This window comes from Eimeria tenella, genomic scaffold (assembly GCF_000499545.2).
Source record: "Eimeria tenella Houghton genomic scaffold, Eth_scaff2058, whole genome shotgun sequence".
In the NCBI taxonomy this organism is placed as follows: Eukaryota; Apicomplexa; class Conoidasida; order Eucoccidiorida; family Eimeriidae; genus Eimeria; species Eimeria tenella.
In genome coordinates, this window is record NW_013541902.1 from 406 (window position 1) to 775 (window position 370).

The window sequence follows — 370 nt, forward strand, 5'->3', positions numbered from 1 at the left end:
CGGACCAGGGGCTGGAGGTCCTCGAAGGTCTTGAGGTGGTTGCCGCCGAGCTGGAGCTTCCTGAGGTTGGGAAAGGCCTCGACGAGGAAGTGGAGGTCCTTGGCGAGGTGGTTGTCGGTGGCTTCGAGTGTACGTACACCCGGCATGCGCGGCAGGTGCTCCAGCGAGGCCAGCCCCGTTTGGTTCAAAGTCAGTTTTGTTAAATTCGAAAACTTCCCCAGAGCTGCTGCGTCTTCTCGCGAGATGCTGCGGATGCTGCGGCCGTCCAGGATCAGTTCTGTGAGCTCCTGGTGCACGTCCACGGCCCCGCTCCCGTTGGGGGCCCCGGGGGCCCCCGGGGGCCCCCCGGGGCCCCCGGGGGCCCCGGGGG

General features: G+C 67.3%; 1 protein-coding gene across 1 annotated transcript in view; it reads right to left on the minus strand.

Moving 5' to 3' along the window:
- The window catches only part of ETH_00037755 (inhibitor-1 of protein phosphatase type 2A, putative), a gene marked incomplete at both ends in the record, with an annotated part of 846 nt that overhangs the window by 361 nt on the left and 115 nt on the right, over positions 1 to 370 (minus strand). Inside the window, one exon of the mRNA XM_013374458.1 lies at positions 6 to 368. Coding sequence (XP_013229912.1) covers positions 6 to 368 — 363 coding nt within the window. The remainder of the gene's footprint in view (positions 1 to 5; positions 369 to 370) is intronic.